The 22,000-nt window shown below is 39.6% G+C and overlaps 2 protein-coding genes across 6 annotated transcripts in view; one reads left to right on the forward strand and one right to left on the reverse strand.

Annotated features, from left to right (window-relative positions):
- DCAF1 (DDB1-CUL4 associated factor 1) overlaps window positions 1-1,814 on the reverse strand; it is a 36,205-nt gene extending 34,391 nt beyond the window's left edge. For both annotated transcript variants that reach the window (XM_087370207.1, XM_087370208.1), the window contains exons 1-2: window positions 1,483-1,814; window positions 90-171 (exon numbers count right to left, since the gene is read on the reverse strand). In XM_087370207.1, coding sequence (XP_087226333.1) covers window positions 90-171; window positions 1,483-1,694 — 294 coding nt within the window. In that variant the 5' untranslated portion in view covers window positions 1,695-1,814. The remainder of the gene's footprint in view (window positions 1-89; window positions 172-1,482) is intronic.
- Window positions 1,815-15,985: 14,171 nt separating this feature from the next.
- Window positions 15,986-17,847, forward strand: LOC147880922 (chaperone protein dnaJ 49-like). Of its 4 annotated transcripts, XM_087370243.1 has the most exons (3): window positions 15,986-16,224; window positions 16,640-17,441; window positions 17,529-17,847. In XM_087370243.1, the coding sequence occupies exons 1-3, from the start codon at window positions 16,120-16,122 to the stop codon at window positions 17,777-17,779; spliced, it is 1,158 nt and encodes a 385-aa protein (XP_087226369.1). In that variant the 5' UTR covers window positions 15,986-16,119; the 3' UTR covers window positions 17,780-17,847. The 4 variants fall into 4 exon arrangements, with proteins under 4 accessions (XP_087226369.1, XP_087226367.1, XP_087226370.1 ...); XM_087370241.1 differs by having other exon boundaries at window positions 15,989-16,224; window positions 16,640-17,847; XM_087370244.1 differs by having other exon boundaries at window positions 16,076-16,224; window positions 16,629-17,847.
- Window positions 17,848-22,000: the final 4,153 nt, after the last annotated feature.

A 22,000-nucleotide genomic window follows, 5' to 3' on the forward strand; every position in this document is an offset into this window, starting at 1 on the left:
CCAAAACACCCAAGAACCTAAAGATAGAAATAAAATAGGTATTTAACGCATAACGCCATCATAGACATAGAGATCCTAAAGAGCCACACCCTGATCAAGTTGGATAATCTTCCAATGGTGTGGGCTGAACGAGCACTGTTTGATGCTGGATGGCCTGCATCTTTCTCAAACCTACAGCAGAGATAATAACAATTCATTAATCCCCATATTTTCCAAGCAACAAATAAAAGACATGTTTGTGTATACAAAGTATCATGCTTCCTATGAACCAGAACTCATCAACTCCGCAAGTACAAATGCAAACAAGAGCACCTAATCTTATTCAATCATGATTGTTGCAGTGTGGACAGTCCATTGCACTTCAAAAGTCTTCAAGATACTGTTTCCAGCATTCAAGATAACAAGAATCTATCATACACGATTCTTGGAGGCATTCAGAATTCCTCCTGACATCTTCTCTCCTCAAAAGCGTACCAAATCTCAAAGCATGGCCAGCTGGACTCAGAATGCTATTTGCCTTGAACTCCACTCCCCTTACACACACATGGAAAACGGAGCTAACGAAAAAAAAAGGTTTCCAAGTATCCATTTCTCTGTGGTTTAAAATGTGTATCTGTCTTATTTAAATTACAGGAGACCGAAACAGAGCCAGGCTCCGCATGACAGCAAGTCTCCTCAGTGGCTGCTTCAGTTACTCCACTGTACATGACATTGGACTGATTATCTGGAATTTTAAAGCACTCTTCAGGCTTCTCATTAGGTTAGTGCAGCAGAAGCATCGTGTGTTTGATTTTTAAAAAGAACCAATAACCTAGAAGGTCCCGTATTGTCTGTATTGTCAAGGTGTTGAATGTCAGTGGCTTAGGTTTCACAATTACCATACTTTGTCAAATTCACGAATTTTGACCTAAGAACAGTTTGTGAAGACCCCGTCGAAATCTTCTAATAGCATTCTAGAGAACAGAATGCAAATCCTCTTTGCTTATCATTTGTAAGAAGACCTTGCCTGCCGTTGGCTGAGCACAGCTTTCATGTACCCAATGCCAATGCCACAACAAGTCCTCTGTTTAATTATTTTATGTGGCCCGTGACATGTTCGCACCTACACTAAGACTGCACTGCCAAATGTATAAACCTGCAAATTTCCTCAACCAAAGCCCTTCGTTTTTTTGGTGCGTACTGTGTACATTAGAGGGGCCATTCTTTCGCCAAATTCAACCCCAGCCATTCCAGACACGTCAGAGAGGTAGCGCTACACGCCAGATGCAAAATAAAGCATGACCATAACGCCGTCCATTGCAGTGATTCAAAATATTCAAATTTCTGAATCAGAACCACTGTATGAATTTTTCTGTAATTCATAATCGAGCGCGCTGGGCGGAATACAAGAACAGCATAACGGAGATAGCACTGACACCGCAAAGCCAAACAAAACTAGACCGAGACAGAAAGGGGAGGCGATGCGTAAAATTCTCCACTCACCGTGCTTCCTCCCGTTCCAGGATGGCGGCTAAGTTGTGGAGGAAGCGGGGGTGAGGTGATGGACGAGCGGCGGTGATGCGGCGCATGAGGTTACGGGCCTTGTGGAGGAGGTCTTCGGCACCATCTGCGGAAGGGGGGGAGGGCTGAGATTGATCGGCAGAGGGGGGGGAAGCACTGGAAGAGGGGGCGGGGGGAGGAGATGAATCCGCCATAGCCAGGGAACTCGATGCAAACCCTGGGCAGACAGAGGTAAGATGGTGATGATGGTGATGCTATTACTTAGAACCAAAACTCGTGAAAGGGGGGGCGGAGGAGGAGGAGAAGTGCCCAAACAAAATACTTGGGAGTGAAGAAGAAAAGGAGGACATGGCTGGTGTGCCAAATTTTAAATGCCTCCAGTCAACCTTGGACGTTGACCTCAACCTTACCATGCCATTTTGGAAATACGTTGGTGTTTCTCTGCTCGTTTTTGACCTCTCCACTTTATTTTTTTACTCCTCCACCTTGTTTATTATACAATATATACAAAAAAAACTAATGGTTGTGGTTGTTTAAAGACTCCAAATACTCTTTTGGATATGTTTTTCAAATTTGGGACCGAAAGCTTGATGATACAGCTCGTTTGGATTCGTTACCACATCTTCAGGCTTTACTTGACTATGCTAAAACTAATCCCTTGAAAATGTAGCCATTATACATACTTCCTTTAGTCCACAATGGTTCATGAAGCTCCCTAACCTAATGCTTGATTGGTAGTTCAAAAATAATGATAACCCTTGATTGCCTAGATTTTTATTGGATAGCTATAACAACATGGATTATTTTATGAGCTTGCCATACATTGCACTTGATTACAATAGGAGACAAAATCTATCTTCATTTTTGTTTTTTGTTGAAGATGGATATTTTTCAATGCCCTACTAAACCATAATATTAGCATGATTTTATTAAGGGTCCATTTCTATGGAGGCTCCTTCTTTATAAGGTGTAATGCAATTTAGCGTCAAAATGATAATTACAAATTGACATGCAATGTTCCTCTCTTAGCAAAGATCAAAGTATGCCATATTTATGATCTTACGGTGGAATTCTATTGACTGATATGCATTTCTCTAGCATCTCAATGGACAAGAGGTGAACTAATTTTCTACGCTTAGTAGTAATTATCGGCCATTGGTGAGAAAAAGGTACTTCATTATTTGATTTTCATACAGCTTCCAATCTCTACATGATGATTGTATTCATGTTTTTTGACTACCTACGTTAGCATCACTCTACGTTGATAAGAATGGTTGTGCACTATCTTACAAAAAATAGTTAGAACATGAGGATGGTGGATGTAAACCATATGCCTATGATAAGGTATTCTCTTACATGAAGAAGGTTAAACCGAAGAGTCTTGCATGAATTTTCCAAAAGTTCTATGATTGATCTACACAAACTTGCCATCAATGTAAATATCTCTATGATGCAACATTACTAATCATAGATATAGCTTGTCTTGAGTGAGCATGGTACGTGTAACATTGTTTACCGTATGATTATGTTTATTACAAGATTTGGTTGCTAACTTATTGGTTCTATATACTGAACAAGCCTTGTATTGAAAGTGGTGGCCACGCATTTTAAGGGACTTTCCTTCAATTTATTGCATGTCCCACCCCAATGTTCGAAGGCTGGTTTTCATCTTAAGGCTTTAGATGAGGGGTCTTATTCAGGTCTTGTTCTTATATGAAACAATGTGACCCTAGCTATTATAGAGCAAATCATGTGACAAGAAATCTTTTACCATTTAAACCTATTCATGGTTCAACATAAGTATTTAGTTTAGATAAAACCTTTATGCTATATGAGTTCAAATTTTATCATGTCATCGATATGAGTTTTTATTGATGACATATAGTCATAAAATATGCTCGATAAGGTCCAATCATGAATATAAATCTATGTTGTAACAGCCTGTGTGGCATATGCAAGTCAAGTATGGGCCACAAACCTTGTCTTAACTTATATAACTTATTCGTGACTCTCATCTGTGTTTTTCAAGGATACAATTCTCTACTAGATGTACACCATCAAGGTCTAGCAAAGATAGTCTAGCCAACCCATATCATGTAGATACAGGCATTAGTGTGTGTGTGTGTGTGTGTGTGTGTGTGTGGTAGACAAGACAACAACCCCTTTTGCATAGTTAAAAGTCAAAGGAGTCAGGGAGGAGAAAAAATAGAACATTATAAAGTAAAGGAAGTGCTTGAGTGAGTAGGTAAAATACCTATAAGAATGTATAAAAAAGTATGTAAGAGTTTAATTGACAAGGAATGCCAATAATGTTTTAGCAAAAAAAAATTGCAAACAAAATTAAAATCAGTGAAGTCCTGACAAGCATCTCTTTTATTGAAGAGGAGAATTTGCATACCTCCATCCAATAAGAAAAAGGGTAAGAACCAGCTTTAGCTTTAGTTGGGAAGACATGTGTCATAAACACTCCTCCCTTGTTATCGGGGTCACACAACAAAAATTAACGCTTAGCCTCATACTAATCAAGCTAGTGTGAACATGTGAAATGTAAAGATTTTAAAGCAAACATTAGGAAGATAGAAAATCTAAAAAAGGAGATCAATGTGAGCATTTAATTAGTCTAAGATTAATAGGAGAATATATAAAAAGGGTTATGAATAGAATTACATTGAACATGGGAGATTTAAAGGAAGGAGGGTTTTAAAAAAAAAAAAGGAATTAGTTTAAAAAAGGGGGGAGAGGGGGGGTGAAGAAGAGGTATTTTATTTAAAAGAGGAATAAAAAATGAAATTTTGGATTTAAAGAATAAGGTTGTGGGGAAGGTTGGATTTAAAGAATAAGGTTGGGAGGAAGAGGTTTTAGAAGCCATGAAGTTTTGAGGATTTGAATGAAAATTATTGAAAAGCGGTTCGAATGAGTGAGAGTATTTATTGAGGAATGGGAGGGGAGATATGGTAAGGTGAGTGGATTTTGAAAAAAGGGTATAAGAAGAGCGAGATATTGGGTATTTATCAATGAGAATAAGTTGTCATTTAGATAAGGGACATAAATTAATAAAATAAAGGGAAATTTTTAATAAAGTAATTTAGAAAAAACCAATGAAAAAAAGGGGGGAAGGTAAAAAAATTAACCTAAGTGGGAGCTTCAGAAAAAGCTAGAGCAATAAAAAAGGTGGCAAAAAAAAGGTATATAAAGAAACCAAATTAAGGGGGGTAAAAAAAAGTTAAGAGGGAAGGGGAGGGGGTTTAAAGAACTAAGGGGGTAAGAGAGGTTAAAGAACTAAGGGGGGAAGAGAAGGGATGGGGGTTTAATACGGGATAAATTGTAAGGGGGGAGAGAAGATATAGTGAGAAGAAGGGAAAAAGAAAAAAGAGAAAGGGAATTTATTTAAAAATCCCTTCCCTCCAGACTAGACCTGACTGACTATTAATACCCCCCCTTCCCCGTCACTTCCTCCATGCTTACATTGCGATTCACCTCCTACTTTACGTACCTTACCTACTACTCCTTAATCATTCATCCCCTTAGTCCTTACCTTTGCCTCGAGTACTGTCATTACTCCTTCCCCCAGTGACCCGTACCACTAACCACTTTCTCTACTTCTACAGCTCTGCCTCCTGCGCTACTGTAATCTTTGCCTACCATTCGCACACAGTTAGCAAGACTGTGCCCTCCCTCCTCTCTGATTTCATGGTCTTCTACCCAGACTTGGTGGTCAATCCACGTATGGATTCACAGGTTCCTAAATTCCTTTTCATTTTTTATTTCATTATATTAACCCTTTTTTTTTCCTTTTTAGTAACTTTATTAATTTTATTCTTTTTCTTCCTTCTTTTCCCTCATTCTTCTCCTCCTTGGTCTTTACCTCTCAATATTTTCCTTTAAAATTCTCCTTTACCTACCTAAAACCCCCCCTCCCTTCTCAAATTTTATGTCTAATTTTTCCCCTTCTCAATATTTATATCTAATTTCCCCCTCTCTTATATCTAATTCCCCCTTCAAACCCTCTCTTTACATATATATTCTCCCTCTCTTTACATATGTATTCTCCCTATTTCCCCCTCCTCTCTCTCTATATATCCTTTCTTCCTTTTCTAACTATTTATTTCATGTTTTCTTTCATTTTTTCATTTCCCCCCCCCCTCCCCCTTCTCTAGTTTTATCCCCCTCCTCTTAAATTACCCATTCTCCAAGTTTTTTATAAATGCTAGGTTTATTCAAAGTTCTAATTACCCTTCCATCTCTATCTTGTATATATCTCTTTCACATTTCTTATAATTTCCCTCTACAACATCCCCTTGTCATTTCCTTCCAAAAAAAATTCCCTTTGAAAGCTATGCTATATTCATATTCCCTTACCCTTCCTTGTTAAAACTATCCTTCCTTTTCACTTTTTCATTTATTTTAGAAACCCTTAAGATTAATTACCCCTCCACCCTAGCCCTAATTAGATTTTCTTCTCTCCCTTATCTTATTCATTTATGACTATAGGATCTTTCCCTATTTTTTATTCTTTCTTATTAATCTTAGTACATGGCGTCTACTTATCATTTCCTTCCCCACCTCTAGTTATCCCAATAGTAAAATTTCCTCTCCTAATTAAAATAAAGATTTATTTTTCCTATCACTACTCTCATGTTTCCAGCAACTTGGGTTGTTTTCATTTATTAGAACTCACGATCTCGAAGCCCTTTCAAAAAACTCACTGCTACTCATTAAAACTCTCTCCCTCAATGATTGGATCAAACTTCTTAAATTCTCGTGTAGCGAAAGTGGAGATTCCTCAAACCTTGCCATTAAATTATTCACTAAAAAGTTTTTCCCCCCAGAACCCCCCACCCTGATGTTACTATCATATGGTAAGTACCCTCCCATGCTTTATGTTCTTGCTCATTATTCTCTCTTTTGCCTCTACTTATGACATCGTCACATGTCGTTAGGTTGCTTCTTCTATGGGAAGCTTTTATAGGCCACTTACTTTATATCAGGATTGTACCGACTCTCGTCCACACATTCACGCTCTCTTTACTTTATTTTCACAAAATTTTAGAATGTTATTAGTATCATATGTATGCATATTTTTAAGGAACACTATTTTTAAAGCATTGTTTTTAGGAACTTTATAAAAACCCCCTCAACGTTACCCAACCTCCCTTAAGTGAACCCAACTACACCCCCAACCCAAAACCCTCCCCGTCCTGGCAGTGGCTCACCACCACTTTCAGGCTCACTCTTATCGCCTTCTTGGATGTTACCGAAGGAGGACATTACCCTTACTTCTATCTCTATATGTTTGCTTGATTGTGCCAAAATAACATGCTCTTTCATGGCTGTGAATCTGCTCCTTACCATTGCAAGATGGTTGTGGATGGCTCTATGCTCCTCTTCCCTCAAAGTATTGGTCCTTTCATTCTTGCGCATTCTCATGGCTCCTCGGCTTCATCATCTTCGTCATACAAGTATGACCTCTCAATCTTTAGGTTCTTGCCTCACTCCTCTACATTCTGATGAGCAGCTACTTTTTCCTTTTCTTCTTTGGACAACCTTCTCCGACCACCTTCTTACGACCTCCTTTGTATCCTCTTTCTCCATTCCCATGACCACGTTCTTTAACCTTGATGTTTACTCCCTTCTCCTGCTTGCTTTTCACAGCTCTTTTGCTACCTCATGCCCAAATCTTACTTGTGCCTCCACTATTTTCAAACTAGGCTTAAACTCTCGATTGTTTTCTGCCTCATGCCCAAGTCTTACTTTTGCTACCTCATGCCCAAGTCTTACTTGTGCCTCCACTATTTTCAAACTAGGCTTAAACTCTCGATTGTTTTCTGCCTTAGTCGCTTACAAGCCTCTGCTCCTAGCCTTTGGCTTCTAGCATCGCTCTCTCTTCTAATCCTTTGGACTTCTTCCCTTCTCATGCTTCTACTACATAGCAATTGAAGAAGTGGCCAACACTTAGTTGGCTGCACTGCCTTTTGTGGTTGTAAAAGGTTCAGTGACTCTTTTATTGCCTTCCCTCATATTATGGTGTGTTCACAAATTGCCCTTCAGCCACTGCTGCTCGTTGGCAACACATTGCCCCTTGGGTGACTTTTGGTTCCACAACTGTGTCAACTGCAAAGCGCTTGCATGATCTCTCTTCTAACTCGAGCTTCCTTTAAGAACTTCTTGTTCATCATGGTTTGCCAACCTTTTATTCTCTTAGCCTCTCATGGCTTCCCTGGTCTCCGCTTGGCTTCTCTTGCCTTCCCATGCACGTAACATAAGTTGATGCTGCCGTCAGCCTTTGCTTGAAGTGACATCCACTTTTACATGCTCAACCTCTCCTTGTCGTGATATTCATACAATTGAATCTTTTTATTTTTTATTTTTAATGTTCTTTAAAAAATTTTCCCTTTTATATTCTTATTTGGTACTTTTTACATTGTTTGGCTCTTTATATATATTGATCATCACCATTTTCTCTTTTATTGTCTCTTATGCATACACTATTAATTACAACTATGTGCTTTATATTTTTATACCTTTATTTTATATATAATGTTTATTAATTCTTCTTATTATTATTTTAATGTTCCTTATTTTTTTAAAAATGGTTCTCATTATATATATATATTTTATACTCTCTTTCTAGATTAACATATGCTTATATTTTCCCACATGAATTTATTTGCTTTATTTGAATTAGTTTTTTTCATTCAATTTCTTTTAATTTAGTTTACTTTCTCCTTCATTAATTAATTTAGTCAAATCCATGTAGTTTTTTTGTTATTTACCTTTTAAGTGTTGCTCTTAGAATGTCTCTAGAATTTCTCCTGTTCTATTAAGATTTTTTTAATGATCCATAATTTTGTAGATTGCATTTTAAGAACTTCATCTTACATGCTTAATTTAATAGTGCAATAAGTTGTAGTTTCCTTAAATTAATGTGCCTGATCCATCTTACCCCTTGGTCCTTAATCCTATTGCTTTAATTTATTCATTTTATTGAATGGCTTATATTTGCCTTTATTAAATCATTTGCCTTATTTATTATAATCTATTTAATTTAAATCTAACTTAATTTGTGGTGACACTTTGCTCGTGATGTGGAATTTTTTGAAATCTTCTAATCAAAGTCAAGGGTGTGGACTACCCCCCTTTTTGCTACCTCTCTTTTAAGGGTGTGGACTACCCCCCTTGGGATTTAAAGAAATGATGCTAAGTTCTCATTTACGGGGGTGGAAAAAACTCCTTTGTAACTTTTCAATAAAAAAAAGGGTTTTAATCTTCACATTCTTTTAACTGTGAACATTTTATACTCTAGAATCTGGAGGGTTGTGATTGTTCCTAGATAAAGTAATGACAAGCCAGGGAACACAAGCATTACATGTCTACCCAAATTAAGCTATATAGTCTGAGTGTTAGGCGCCATGATGGTTAACAACTCATATGTTGTAACAGCAAGCATAGATGTAGGAGAGGGTGTGAGTATTAGCATATGCTATTTGCCTTGGAGCCATATGGGCCCAAGTGTTTGTAACATGAGAATGAAATAGGTACAAGAGAGTACAAGGGTTAGCCCTCTCTTAAAAAGGTGGTGTATTTAAGCCCAAAAGTTTGACTTTGGTCTTCATTGTGTACTTTGCAACATTGGAAATAGAAGCTCTCTCTTTCTCTACATTCTCTTGCACTTGAGTCTTCTTGTTTCCTTTGCTAGTTGTTTTGTGATTGCCACTATCTCTAGTACAAAGAAATAGAAGAACCCTATATCACCTCTCCCTTCTCTCATTATCATTCCCTTCCCTCATACCCCTTCCCCTCTTCCCGCTCTTCCCCCTTCTCTCTTGTGGAATAACTTGAACACAATCCAATAGATGCTTGGGTGGCACATGTGAAGATTGCGCATACAAAGCTCCCACAAGGATTTGTTTAGGAGTATAGGATTTGAGGGAATTCTTCCAAAATCCCCACGACATGTGAGTCACTGCCAGACTTTACATTTTTGGCATCGTTGTCGAGGAGTTCGAGGTATGCTTTCATATTGCACAAGCCCTCTACCGTTAACCTCCCATTGCACACTACTTCTAGCTTAACCAAGAGTGTTGTTAGTGGAGTATAGGATGGGATTGAAGGAAGAAAGTATGAGTTTGAAGTAGGAAAAGTAGAAACTATCATTTGATCCATAGCGTGTTTTTGATGCATTTGTGCTTATTCTTTAGTGTTTTTTATTGTCAAATTGTATGAATAACTAGTTTGGGTGATTGCTAAAGTGTGTGTGGTGTCAAATCTCAATCAAAAATAGTGTAAAATGAGGTTGGATTAGATTAAGTTGATGTATGACTGAGTTCTCAGCCACCCCCTTTGAAAATCTCCCATTTGATGCTTTCTAGTTGTTGTTTTTTGTAATTTCTTGGTTTGAGTAGGTAGAATAAGTAGCATAGAATCCTCTTGTGCTCAAAAACCCTACAAAGAAACTCAAAAATTCTGAGAGAGCACCAAAAACTAGTCGGTTACATAGTCAGACTATGAGTTGTTGCTAGAAGATTAATGCAGAGACTCAGCTAGTCTCGCTGTTTATAATGTAGTGCGATTGACATGTGGATTGTGAGTTGGCCAACCACACCTACCCACCTCACCTAACACCACATGGCATTTAGTGAACTTACAACTGTCACTTCAAAGGTCAACACTGGCTTTAAGGTTTACGCAGTAGAGCGACTCTCAACCCGTTGCATTAGGAGTCACTGCTATATTTGACCCGCTATGTTAATCAATCGTTGCTTTACGAGTCACTGCTATACGAGTTGTCACTTTAATTAATCGACTCAATTAGGTGTCATTGCTTTAAGGACCCATTACATTAGGAGTTGCTATTATAAGGCTAACATAGCGATTGTTGCTTTAGGGCCAGAAAGACATAGTGATTGATTTTGACGGGGCAATCATGCTGAGTGGACGACACATGCACCTAAGATCTAGGAGTGGTATTGAACCTGAGCCAGAGGATAGCTCTTCAAACAATGTCCTAACTGGTCCATCAAATGCTGCACTGTCACTTCCATCTAGGATCTCAACCTTAAGTTTCTATATGGTACATGGTCCCGCAGACACGGAGTCCTTGAGTTTCGGAGGATGCCATGAGCTTCGATGCTAAAATGGGGGAAACCCAAATCTTGGGTCCACCATGGGGCTCCAAATTTTAGCTCTATAAGGCATACCCCTTCCATTATAGCCTCGCGTTTGAGGGAGTCTTTCTCTAATTTTATGGGACCGTTCAACTTGTCTGACCCCGACCTAGTCAATTCCTTCATGAGGCAAACTAGAGTGACTGAAGAGTAGCAAGACCCACCCCACCAACTTTTGCATTAGGTAATGCGCAAAGCAATCCCTTGCCCATCTCAGCTAAAGAGCCTATAGGTCCTCGTGTTTAGTTCTATGAGGGTGAACCAACTTCTGAGCCCTGGGTACCTAGATTTTGGCCACCAAGTCCCGAAGGGTAGGGAAATGATCAAACGGACTTTAGCGAGAACACCTTGCCGCACCCAATGGCCCCTCATCCTAATCTATACACAACTTGGGTAGGAGCCCTAGAAGGCACTCCCTTCCCCATGGCCATACCTTATAGGCCGGTGCTTTAGGTAAGCATGTCAATGCCAAGGCCCATACCGGTGAGCCCAATACACATGAGCTGGCCATGCATGCCGGCGGCTCCAGGTCCTATGAGGCCGGGACTAGCGAACACAATTCCTATTTAGCCAACAAACTTCTATAATCCATCTCAAGGACCACCCAACAATTTTGGTACCGTGCCAGCCCCTCAAGCACCTCCGCCTGCACCACATACGGTTTAACTGATGAGGCTATGAGGATCCTAGTGCAAGCACTGGGAAGGGGGGCCACACTGTAGGTGATTATGGGTAGAGATACTAATACTTCATGAAGTCATCCTGTCACCATCTCCAAGCTCATAACTAAGTTCTTAGGAGAAGGAGATTCGGTATCCCACTTTGAAAGGTTCAAACAGATTTATGAGACCTTTGGCAATATTGGTGACCTAGATAAAGTGAATGCATTCAGCCTAAGCCTTGATGGTAAAGTAGGCCAATAGTACAGGGCCTTAGGAGCAAAGGAAAAAATCAACTAGGAGACTTTAAGGAAGGCCTTTATAGTGGAATTTGCTCTCATTGGCCTGAAATGAGTTTAATCAACCAGTTGTATGAGGTTAAGCAAAAGGAGCATGAAACCCTATGGGAATACATTGCTAGGATTAAACAAATGAATTCCCACTATGAACCACATGAGAGGATGAGTGATGAATAGCTCTCGTCTCGATTCCTCATTAGGTTAAGGGATGCTAAGTTGCATGATCATTTGTTCACCCTGAGCCCACCTTGAGCCCACATCCTTTGAGCTATGCAGTAAGATTGCCGTGCTCTTAGATGACAATATGAAGGATAAAGCACAACCAAAAAAATCATTTGTAGCTCCTTCTGAGGTGTCTCACACTGGTAAGACAATTAGCATAGGGGAGACTAAGGAGGCAACTCTGCTACCTAAGGCTGCAAACATAGATGAGGTAGCCACGTATTTACTAAATTGAGTAGCCCAATAGCTCAAGGGTGGATTGGGCAGAGAAGGCCCCGGCAATCCGCACTTGTTTCCAAGATGAGACAATGTATGGTGTGGATATGCACAGGCAACCATCCTACAAATGAGTGCCATTACCTACGAGGTAAGCCGGTGCTTTACTGTGCCCTTTGTGCTAGATGGGGAAACCATGAGACTTCACAATGTCGATATCCTCATTCAGTGCCCCCATCCATGTACTAGTACATGGAACCCTTCTTTAAGACAATGAAGGTTTTAGTACGACAAGTTCTATAATCCATGTGGTTGCATCTACGCAAAGGACAATTGAGAAGCACATCTCTGCAAGCTAAAGATGAGTCCAAGACACGAGCATTGAGAATTGCTTCAATCTAATATTAGATACTGTGACTTCATGTTTCTATGCACATCTGTAGATTACAAGCAATGTCTCAAGAAAAACCTCTTTGTGATGGTTGGACAATTAGGCCCTCCCACATTCTTCATCACATTTTCGGCCACCAAGAAGTCATGGCATCCATTAGTTGCATGCTTATGCACATTGCACAACACATTCACAATGAATGTCCATGAGGACCATGCAAGTGACATATGAAACCTTATTCATTTAGATCCTGTCATGACTATCATGACAGCTCTGTACTACGTGCCTAGATTTCAAGCGATGAAGACATTACTCAAGCAAGATGCAGCTTTATTTGGCCCCATTAAAGTTTTCTTCTTTGTTATAGAGTTCTAACATAGGGGGAGCTAACATGACAATGGCCTGCTCTGGACTGATGGAGCCCCAATATTCAGACTCTTGGCTGATGAGGATGGGCAAGCGTACTTAGACAAATACATCACCACTGACATATCACAACCCAAACTACCACAAAAGGAGTTACAAACATAAGCATAGGAAGACATGTAGAAGAAGGACCATAGCATGCAAGTTTGGTTTTCCACGGCCACCAAAGTGAATAACCTTAATCCTCAGGCCACTACCAACTTCCATAGCATCAAATTCCTTAAAAGAAAAATACAAGCACATTTCTACGTTCTTAGCACAAGAAACACATTATTACTTACTCTATTCATTCTTTGAACACATTAGAATGTCAAAAGAGTAGTACATATGTACTTGCAATTCATACTACTATCTCGTGACCATCAATCCTCTTACAAAGACGCCCTAAAGATACGTACACAAATAACTTCAATCCTACTCTATCCAAACTTTGGGGAGCTAATACATATATTCAATAGATATTGAACCCACATGGAGTAGCATCATACTACACATCAACCATTACAAAGATTGATAAAGAGACAAACGAAGTAGTCCACCAAGCGCTCAAGAAAAGGTTGCAAACAAATGCACCTACAATTGAACGTATAAGAAAGGTGGGCAATGCAATTTTGGACACACAACACATCAGTGCACAACAAGTAGTTTATTTATGCTTATCCCTTCCACTGACCATTGCAAAAAGAGAATTTATTTATATCAACACAAGCACTTTGAACAAACATACATTGCTCCTAAGACAATAGGCACAACTTGGGAAGATGGATCCCATGAGCACTAATATCTTCTTCGTTAATATTATTTGCAAGTACATCAAGCAAAATTCTACCTTGTAAGAAATTGTCTTGCAGTGTTCACAAGCCAATACACCATAAGAAAAGGACAACAGTGTGAGGGTAAGAGACAAAAAATAATACGCTTCAACAACTACAATAGATGCAAGGACATGGAAAACCACTATAGGGGGCTTTGTTTATTATATTTGCCATTATTCTCAAATCAGCACTCTCTGACAAGCGAGTTCCCTACATGGCATGACATGTATTATCACCATAAATATATCATTGACAACAACTAGGCCAATTTTAACAAGATCTGTTTATATTTGGCTATGTTAGGGAGCAATCGATTAAGAACAATAACATCCTCACAAGCAATCCACATAAACCAGAACAGTCGACATGCTTGGCCTCGCCATATAGATGAACCTATCCATGATATCCCAAGTGTAAAATAAACATTTAATCCAATAACCTCTATGCAAACATTTGAAACATCAACTATGAACGTCTCATCTTAGAGGACATCATGCTTAAGAAAAGAATACAACCACATACTTAGCTACACCTATTTTTATGTGGAAATGCAAGCATAGGGAAGACTTTCACATTAATGCTTATTGTTCAAGCATTGCTCTGTTCTTACTTACACTGTCAAACTTTGGACATTGAATCACCCAGGCCTTTATTACTTGCATACACTAGAAAAGTAGCACACCGCATCGATGGAGCAACAATCCACTTTGCCACTGATGACATCTAGTTACACAAGCCTCTTAGCAGAAAACCTTCAAACACTATCCACCCTATACAAAGATATTTGCCACCAGTGATGACAGCTAATTACACAAGCCTCTTAGTAGAAAAGCTTCAAACATTGTTCACCCTACACAAAGACATTCAGCTCATAGTCCTAGAAGAAGTTTCCCTAATAGGTTTAAACACTTTTGTTGTAGCGGACATGAGGATGCATGAAATAAAACATAACCACCTCGAGCCATTCAGTGGAGTAGACATCTTGCTTTGTGGTGACTTGTGCCAAGCAAGCCCCACAGTAGACTCACGGATTTTCTTGCAACAATCAACTTCATCATCAATCTGACAGCTGGCTTGCATAGTGAATTGTGTTTGAAACCAGGAATGATTTGTTAGAATTTGTTCATGAAACCTCGACATCGCTGATGGTATTGTCAATGGGGTAGACAAAATTTCCAAAGGATCAAATGTAGACATTGAACCCTCCATGGTCTGGATCAAATTTTATGACAAGAAAACAGGATCAAACACACAATAACAAAACAAATACCTTTACAAAGGTGACACACCACTGACATGGACCCCAATCCTGAATTTCAAATAAGCAAAAACCTCTCAACACAAATTGTAGAAAACAATTTCAATACAACCCATAGTAGCGGCAAGAACCATACATCCTTCTCGAGGACTTTCCATGGACTCACTTGCAATTGATCCATCAAACATCAAGGCCCATGGACTTGTTTATGCTGCTTTGTCCCATATTCGTGTCCTCGCAAACCTTTACCTACTCTCAAGGATAGAACAAAAACATATCAAAGTAGACCAATCATGAAATAAACCGTTTGAGCTCTACATGCCAGTGGAAATTTGACCAGCTACAGTTCCATCATAGCCACAACACAAAATTCAACATACAAAGCCTTAACATAAGATCCACCCACTCTCATGCAGAAGACTTGCTAGCCTGCAAAAGTATACAAAATGCAACAATACTCTGCCTTCAAGAAACACACGTCAACCATTACATACCTTGCCTGCTCCATTACAAACATTGGAGCACATACTCCAATCAATTCCAGCATTCACTTCAACATACATTGTAGGAGACTTCAACATTGACTACAACCACGCATCAACAAACAAGGCAAAACTCAATCCTTCATTTCCCAAAAAAAATTGGAGCAAATAGTTAATGTGCCAACAACAATACATGGGTCCACAATCAACGACATTTGGACAAACAACAAAAAGATAACATCATAGCTTGCACATACTTCATCTCTCTCTCTTGTATGCTATATTGCACACGTGATAAACCGATTCCCTGTCCTATATTATTCGTTATCTGGTAACTTGCATGAAAGTGCACATGATTGACTAAAACTATCGATTAAACATACCTAGAAAATTCACTCCACAATTCAATTGGGGCATGCCTATTGAATCTAATTCTTTCTTCTTCTTTTTTGCGTGCAAAGCTAATTTAAATCAAAGAAAAGTACAGTGACCTATAAATTACAATGACGCGCTAAGCGCTTTGTAGGCTCAAAGAGCTCCTCATAAGATGAATGAGTTGCGGTTTGACAAGTTGGATTCACCTTAGTTGTTTTCCTTTGTCCTCGAGTCCAATTCACCTAGTTGTTTTTTTCATTTTGTTAGAAAGTATAATAATTTTCATTAAACGTTTGCTACCTTGTTCGCTAGATGAATAGCAGCATCATCATCATCGTCACGGATAGCACCTTCTTCCTCGAACTTTCTTTCGTTCGACTGGACTCGCTTCTGGTCAGTAAGCGACCAAATTCTAAGGTTAGATTGCTCTTTCCTTCTTCCGTCCCCTGTCTCTCGCTTGTTCCCCTTGCTAGGGTTCGTTTAGACTTGAGTTTGGGATCTGGTTCCTTGCCACAGGGTGCGTCTCGTGCTCGCGTGAATTTTATAGCTTGCAATTTGATTTCAGTGCTAGTCTTTGAGGAAAACTGAGCGATGGATCTCAGTGATCCATGGCTCGGTTCACGCTTTCAGACGGAGCTCCAATCGTTAGTCAACATGAATTGACGGTAATAAAGGGGGTGAGATCGGGCTAATATGTGATAGCTGGATTGTTGTTTGGGGTTGCCCCGAGGATTTCTTGTATCCTTCTCACCTTTGCTGCTCGCTTTTGGTATGGTTTTTGTTTGAGTGACCTGACGATGTTTTCTTTCAAAATGACATAGAATTTCCACAGCCGTTCTTGACGGTTGAGATCGTGTTTGCTGTTTCGACGATGGACGGCAACAAAGATGCTGCGAAGAACTGTATGAATATCGGAAACAAGGCTCTAAAGAATGGGGATAAAGGTCGGGCTTATAGGTTTCTACTAAAGGCTCAAAGGCTTGATCCCAGTCTACCTTTGGAGAGCCTGCTGTCTTCATTATCAAAAGAAGTGGAAGAGCAACAATCTCAGGATAGGGAATTTCGACCAGAAAAGGGCCCTGACAGGGACATTTCAGAGCAGGAGGCCGGTAGCTCAGGAATGGGGATGAACGAGTGCGACGGTGATCCTGCGTCAAGGGTGTCACCCGACGTCAGTGCGGATCAGGTCGAGATTGTTCTCCGCGTCAAGAAGACCAAAGACTATTACCAGATTTTAGGATTGAACAAGGACTGCTCAGCTGAAGAAATTAGAAAGGCGTACAGAAAGATATCCCTAAAGGTCCATCCAGACAAGAATAAGGCTCCCGGTGCAGAGGATGCTTTCAAGGCTGTTTCAAAGGCATTTGCTTGTCTGAATGATATTGAACTGAGGAGGAGGTATAATCAATATGGCCCAGAGGAAGTCCATGAAGTAGCTCATAGGCAGACGGCCAGGCGTCGCAGCAATGGATTTGTCTATGAGGAGATGTTTGATGCGGATGAGATTTTTAACTCGTTTTTCTTTGGTACGCCCTATGCTAGTAATGGATTTCAACGCTCTCATTTCGTGAGGACTTATCGAACAGCTGGACGTCAAGCTGGAGGGGTTCGAACACAAGAGGTGCATTTTGGAGGTTTGCTCAATTTGTTGCAACTGTTACCGATTCTGGCCCTGTTCCTTATTAGCTATTTCCCATTTTCTAGGCCGGTTTACAGTTTAGAGCAAGCTGCGCCATACCAACTTAAGTATTTCACTAGGGACCATCAGGTGCCTTTTTTTGTGAAGTCTCAAGACTTTGACAAAGATTACCCCCCAGGGAGTCCACCTCGGAGGAATGTTGAGGCCCAAGTTGAGAGAGATTTCAGAGAGATCCTTGGACAGAACTGTCGTAGAGAATTGGGCTTACAACGTTGGCATTCCAACGTTAAAACTCCTAATTGTGATATGCTAATGCGTTTCCGTGACTACTGATGTCTGCCTGTTAATCAGGGACCAGCTGATTGCTGAAAAGCTTTTCTCTTAATATTTTATTCACGTTATCCTTGCAGAATCAGTTACATTGATACATATAGTTTCCACATTTGACAGGGGCACACAATCTTCTGTTGCCTTAAAGCGGCTCCCTGTTCATGTTCTTGAGATCATAGATGCCTTTTACGCTATTTTATCTTGTATTTTAAAGCCAGATGTAAAATTAAGAGAACTAACTGGTTTTGGCTGGGATAGTCCTACGACACAGGAGGGCAACCAGAATGTTAAGGCAGCAAAATAGAGTAAAATAGTTCCTGAACTTTAAGTTTGGTGCAGAATAGGACTTCAAGAAAGGGATCCTTGAAAATGGTGTGTTTTGCACAATCATCCAAAGTAAAATTAGTCTCAGTGCATTTGACTGAATTTGGCCTATTTTGTTCTGGATGTTTGTCTAAACTGCTGTTTTCTTTTCTAAAAGTGTTTGCCAGCTCTCTCTCTCTCTCTCTCTCTCTGTGCTTTTTTTTTTACATTGGGTTTGTCAGCTCTCTCTCTCTCTCCCTCTGTGGCTCCTTGGCTAAAAAGCTCTTAAGCACAAAAACACACAGTACAAACCTAATAAATTTTTTCATGCACTCCCATAACTGTGTGGAGCTGTTTCACACAGATTCAAAGCGGTTGATTTCAAGCAGAAATCTGCAAACTGGTGTACACTCAAAGTCCCCTCACCCTCCCTGCTCCTCTTTTTCTTCCCTTTATATTTGCATTTATGGATTCGTTCAGCGAGTCAGAGAGAGAGAGAGAGAGAGGACCACCCCTTTGAACCTGCAAATATCTTAGGTTGCCAAATGAAAATAAACTGAAGTAGCTGTAGGGTTACGTTTAGATGATTGGTGGACCCCTCTGAACCTGCAAATATCTTAGGTTGCCAAACGGAAATAAGCTGAAAAGACTATTGTAGCTGTAATGTCACGTTGAGATAATTGGTGGTTGCATGTACCCGTGATACACTGTGACCTGGATGTCTTTTTGTATCAAGGGTTCCGTGTGATGATAGAATTACTTGTAGTAGTAAATGGGTTGTACGGGCATGCATTTGGGTGTCACAGATCCAGCAGCATTGTATGATGACATGCATAGGGTTCTGTGTGATGATAGAATCACTAAAAGTATTTGATGGTTGTACGGGCATGCATTGGCGTGCCACTGATCGAGTACATTGGGTTCTGTGATCACTTGATGTATTTAATGGTTGTATGGGCATGCATTGGTGTGCAGCAGCATTGTTTCTGTTATATTGCAGTAGGATAGGGCCAACTCATTGATGAAACTTAGGAATCTTGGCAATCACGATGCAACATCAGTTGGCACATATTAAAATTGTTACGTCCCCTTTGAAATGTGACCAGGTCTTTTAAAAGCCATTTGAGCTGAACATACTCTCAAGTTACTCTTTATTCATATGATATTAAAGAAGTAAGATTGTTGTTACTTCTTGTCGAGCTAAGCGACATGCCTCCAACCCCAATAAGATACAACACCTTCTATAGGCTGCCTAGTCACCAAACCAACCTAAACCACACTTGGAAGAATCTTTGTGATGCATGAGTGTCCTTAGCATTCTTGGGACTCTCTCTTAGCTTTGGTGGAAGTTTTTACAACCACCTCATTGTAAAATTGATGTCAAATTTGAAATGATTATATACTAAATTTAGTGTGTTTTCTTTTAGCATGAAACATTGGACTCCTCATCAGCTAGATGTTGCTGATATCATTTGAATAGAGTGTTTCTAGATATGTTGAAAGAATTTAAGGTCTTCTAAACCATGCTACGTGACATGTAACATTGGTAGATTCTCTATATTTATCTTCCTCTGATAAGAAAGCTATAGTTGGTTGTTTCTTGCTTTGGGGTTGTTGATGCAAATAACATCGTTCTGTCCATCTACATATAGTGCTCTCACAATAGGAGCATGTGAAGCTATGTGGCTCGGAAGACTATTGTCAAAAATTAATTATTTTGATGGAATAAAAACACGAACAATATATTATGATAATTAGTTAGCTCAAGCACTTGCAAAGAATCCAATATATGATTCTAGGACAAAGCAAATTGATGTTGGGGAGCATTTTATTACTTGTTGACATCACATTGCAGTATTGTGACAACAACCAAGCTCTTGGTTTTGACTTAGAGGAAGGCATTCCCTTAAAGGAGTGAGGGAAAGTAATGCCAAATCCTTCATTTTGAAGAACGGCTAGCTTCATTGAGGGAAGGTGTTGAGAAGAACAATTTAACATCATGTAACTAAGGTCCATAATAGAGCAAATCTAGGGCAAATGGGGGAGCAAACATATTCTCCCTAATTATACATTGTAGGTTTCAATGGATGGACTTTCTCACTCACTTCGTCTCCCTTTCCTCTCGAGTTAAACAAAGATAATCCATGAACAAACCATGCCACAAGGTCTCTTGGGATGTTGGTTCTTGTCTCTTGCTTGCTAGAATCTTCATTCTCACGCCAAAAGTATGAATAAATTCACAAGGATTCGAATACTTGCATAATAGCCCATTCATGACAAACACTCCTAGAAAGCCCAATTGGTCTAAAGTCATTGAAGAAAGAGCTCTTCAGTTCTACCCATGTCTTGGACAAAAAGAGATCATACCAACTAGAAGCTTCACCATCCAAGGTAGTTGGAAAAATTATAATGCTATCTTCATCACTTTTCTCATTCGTTGCATGAGTTGCACCTTTAAATCTATTCACATGGACATTAGGATTCTCAAATCCAATGAACCTAGCATAGCCAATGCCAAAATCTTGACCAATCATTTACGCATCATTCCATTCAGTACCACTTTGACTTGAGATGCTCAAAGTTACCACAAGTGGAATACAATGAGCATTGATATCATATTTCCTCAAGTTGATTGCTTCATCAAATCTATCCTCATTATTATTCATCAAATCTCGACCAATCATTTATGCATCATTCCATTCAGTTGACTCTAAATCTTCTAATGCTTATCAAACACATCCACTATAATTCATCCATCTTGAGGAAGAATAGGCCAAAGTACCTGTCAAGAACCCAAGTGACGACTCTGAAGAATGCTCCCAAGTATGAGGGAATAGTCCAAAACAATAGAAATCAGGGCGAGGACAACGAATGATGAAAAATATGATCCAATGTGGTTAATTACCAGTTCACTAGTCCATCCACTAGGCTTCCATGTGCATATCATAAATTGGATAGAAGGCCCTATTTCTCTGTCAAGAAGTTAGATTGAGGAGCGAAAGAAAGCAAAAGTAGTCCCCTTGACCATTCTATAACTCTGTCATGTTTGGTATTAGCCTAAAATCTGCAATCTGCCATAAATTTACCAATACCATCCTATAGATAACAAGCTACTGAGAAGCCATATCTCTTAGCTACTCTCCCACATTAGGGTGATCTAAAAAGCAAAATTGCACTACTCAATGTCCACCCACCTTGCACAATCCAATCCACCAATGGACAATTGAAACCTCAAAAATTAAGAACTTCATGATCATCATCGGTAGTAGGTCACCCATCAAATACTCATGCGCTATCTATCAAGCCAATGCAATGTGGTCATGATCAAAGGCATCCATCATATGCCAAGAAGTATTGGTGGCCCATACTCATCATCAATGAGGCATTTGTCAAGTCCACAGTATGTTGAACTAGCCATAAGCCAACAATGCACGCCACAATCTCATTGCATCACCACACCAATAGAGTAAAATTAAATACATGCTCATGCACATCCCTGAAGTGACATCGCCATAATGCAATGCAGTGCATTCAAGTGAGTCAAGACCCCTTCAATCCATAAGATCATTAATCAAAATAATGAAAGCGTCGAACCAAATTTGATCACAAACATACATTCTCGAACAAATACATGTGCACAACATAGTTATTGTGTTGAATGAACATAAGTGAATGTGATTGAAATGGAGTGCATTGATAAATCAACATATGCATAATGCAAATGCAAAATAAGAAATGAGAAGAAACCCATCCTGACAAATCCCACTACAAGATGCCTACCCCAAGGCAAGATGCTCTTACTCGCAACTCTCAATATTCCCTCCCTCATTGACAATACACTCCCATGATTGCTTTCCATCGCTTAGATTTGACAACCCTCTTAGATTTGACAAATCCCACTGCAAGATGCCTACCCCAAGG

Source organism: Dipteris shenzhenensis, chromosome 31 (assembly GCF_047967505.1).
Source record: "Dipteris shenzhenensis isolate YYH24624 ecotype China chromosome 31, Dip_SZ_1.0, whole genome shotgun sequence".
NCBI classification, from domain to species: domain Eukaryota; kingdom Viridiplantae; phylum Streptophyta; class Polypodiopsida; order Gleicheniales; family Dipteridaceae; genus Dipteris; species Dipteris shenzhenensis.